The sequence below is a fragment of the Cebus imitator genome, unplaced genomic scaffold, assembly GCF_001604975.1.
Source record: "Cebus imitator isolate Cc_AM_T3 unplaced genomic scaffold, Cebus_imitator-1.0 Scaffold75, whole genome shotgun sequence".
Lineage (NCBI taxonomy): Eukaryota > Metazoa > Chordata > Mammalia > Primates > Cebidae > Cebus > Cebus imitator.
In genome coordinates this window covers 3,379,617-3,382,689 of record NW_016107390.1, presented here as the reverse complement: position 1 = coordinate 3,382,689, position 3,073 = coordinate 3,379,617, and the positions used below count along the sequence as shown (strand labels likewise).

General features: G+C 45.2%; 1 protein-coding gene across 3 annotated transcripts in view; it reads left to right on the top strand.

Moving 5' to 3' along the window:
* Positions 1-3,073, top strand: part of CUNH1orf100 (chromosome unknown C1orf100 homolog) — a 26,943-nt gene that overhangs the window by 9,038 nt on the left and 14,832 nt on the right. For all 3 annotated transcript variants that reach the window (XM_017532103.2, XM_017532102.2, XM_037739828.1), the window contains exon 3: positions 2,760-2,855. In XM_017532103.2, coding sequence (XP_017387592.1) covers positions 2,760-2,855 — 96 coding nt within the window. The remainder of the gene's footprint in view (positions 1-2,759; positions 2,856-3,073) is intronic.

Here is a 3,073-nt window from a genome sequence, read left to right as displayed (position 1 = left end):
ACTCTGTCACTAGGCTGGAGTCCAGTGGCATGATCTCATCTCACTGCAACTTACGTCTCCTGGGTTCAAGCAATTCTCCTGCCTCAGCTTCCTGAGTAGCTGAGTAGCACATGGCACCACACCTGGCTAATTTTTTGTATTTTTAGTAGAGACAGGGTTTCCATGTGTTAGCCAGGATGGTTTCAATCTCCTGATCTCGTGAGCTGCCCACCTCAGCTTCCCAAAGTGCTGGGATTACAGGCATGAGCCACTGTGCCTGGCCCCCTGACTGAATTTTTATAGTATCTACTGACTGCTCGGAATCTGTGGGAGGTCCAAAAAGATACCACATGTCCAGGCATCACAAACTCAATAAAGTCATCTTCCCAGCGATGGTGACTTGCTGTGTCCCCTCTCTTGGGGACAGGCAGGATTCTTTCCCACGCCTGAAGACGCAGCTTTGTCTTGGACTCTTCCCTGTCTTTCACCCTCCACCCTGTCTCCTAAAACATCCTCAACCAGCCCCATCCTCTCCATCCACATTTCCATCATATCAGAGCTTCGTCATGTCCCACATAAAGCACTACGATCACTTCCTAAACAGTCTTTCTGCTCTCAGTCAGATGGTCTTCAAATTTGTTTTCTGGCTGGGTGAGGTGGCTCTCACCTGCAATCCCAGCACTTTGGGAGGTCAACGCAGGAGGATCACTTAAGCCCAGGAGTTCCAGACCAGCATGGGCAACATAGTGAGAACCTGTCTTTAAAAAAAAAACAAACTGTTTTCCACATTGCCATCAGAAAAGATCTTTCTACCTCACATCATGAATCTTGTTAAAAATCTCACAAAGTAGACTGGGCAACATACATAAGCCATACGCCTGGCGTATATATAGATGCCTGTCTTCTCTCCCAGCCACTAAGAGGCTGAGACGGGGGGATCTCTGAGCCCAGGAGTTAGAGGCTGCAGTGAGCAATGATCACACCACTGCACTACAGCCTGGGCAACAGAGTCAGACTCCATCTTAAAAGCAAACAAAACACCAAACCTCACAGAGTCCCTATCCCCTCCATCAGTAGTTCTCAAACTTTCAGATACAATGCCCCTTTTTAAATAACACATACTTTGTAATATCTCTGCTATTCTTCTGAAATAAAATCTGTAAACAATATAAACCAACTACATATAAATTAAAAAATATTAGGTTGGTGCAAAAGTTATTGCAGTTTTTGCCGTTGAAAATAACGGCAAAAACCACAATTACATTTGCACCAACCTATCTCATTACAGTTTTGTAACTATAATATAAAAGGAAAAGCAATGTACTATAAAATGAGATGTCTTTCTGGCCAGGAGCAGTGGCTCACGCCTGTAATCCTAGCACTTTGAGAGGCCAAGGCAGGCAGATCACTGAGGCCAGGAGTTAGAGACCAGCCTGGCCAACATGGGAAAACCCCATCTCTACTAAAAATACAAAAATTAGCCAGGCGTGATGGCAGGCACCTGCAATCCCAGCTACTCAGGAGGCTGAGGCAGGAAAATCGCTTCAACTTAGGAGGCAGAGGTTGCAGTGAGCCGAGATCGGGCCACTGCACTCCAGCCTGGGCAACACAGTGAGACTCTGTCTCAAAATGAATAAATAAAAAGTGAGATGTATTTGAAAGCACAAAATCTGAGCACCATTCCCCTCCAGCCCGGTCTCTCCCAGCCCCTTCGTATCTCACTTGTACCACCCTTTCTCACGTCCACCCCACAGAAGTGCTGTCACCCAGTCTCCACGTGTTGGCTCACACCAGTGCTCCCCAAAATCCTCAGCCTTCAGCCTCTAGACAGGGCTGAGTCTCCCTCCCATTTGCGATCGCTGTGCTGCTTCACGTTTTGTTTTTACAGACTTAGTTGTTACAGTTTTTTAAAAATAAAATTTTGTAAACCTCAAAAGTAGAAAAAAAAAAACAGTATGAGTCCCCACTACCAATTCCCATGTTTCTTTTATTATTATATGTTTTTCCAGACAGAGCCCTCCATTTACTGATTCCCACGTTTCTCTTTTTTTTTTTTTTTTTTTTGAGACAGAGTCTCGCATTGTTGCCCAGGCTAGAATGCAATGGCACAATCTTGGCTCACTGCAACCTCTGCCTCCGGAGTTCAAGTGATTCTCCTGGCTCGGCCTCCCCAGTAGCTAGGATTAAGGCATGTGCCACCTCGTCCAGCTAATTTTTTGTATTTTTAATAGAGACGGGTTTCACCATGTTGGCCAGGTTGGTCTCAAACTCCTGACACCAAGTGGACCACCCACCTCAGCCTCCCAGGGTGCTGTGATTACAGGTGTGAGCCACCGTGCCCAGCCCAATTCCCACATTTCAACTGTTATTAACATTTGCCCCACTGATTTTATTTATTTATTTTTTATTGTTTTTCTTTTCATTTAATTTTATTTTATTCCAGAAATATGCTTGCCCACCCACTGGTTTTATATATCCACGTATTTCTTTTTTCCCTAATATTTTGAACCTGATACCTGATATGTTCAATATTTCCTTATGAATCCTGAACATAAATAACATTTTATTACAGATGCGGGAGGCTGTGGCGGGAGGAGGGAGGCCTGCAAGGACCATAAACTTGCATGAAAAAAACTCTTATCAAGAAATTCCATGGGTTTTAGGGGCTCAGTGCCAGGAGCTGGGGACAAAGACCAACTACGTTTTGTATTAGCCACAGCTGACATTCTCCTGGAATGAACTCATGGTCAGAATGGCTTTCTTCTCACGTTCTGCCCTAGTATCTTCATTGCTCACCAAGGAAGAGACCTGCAAGGCTACTACCCCGGGCAGCTGGCAAGACTCCACTTTGATGATAGCGCAAAGAAAGCTCCCAGGTGAGACACCCTCCTCAATCTCGATTTCCAAAAATGTCGCTCACGTTATAATGATAAAAAGAGGTGGGTGGAAGATACACAACTCCTCATAATATTGATAATAGCAAAAATAAGTATTATTGGTCGGGCGCAGTGGCTCACGCCTGTAATCCCAGCACTTTGGGAGGCCGAGGCGGGTGGATCACGAGGTCAAGAGATCGAGACCATCCTGGTCAACA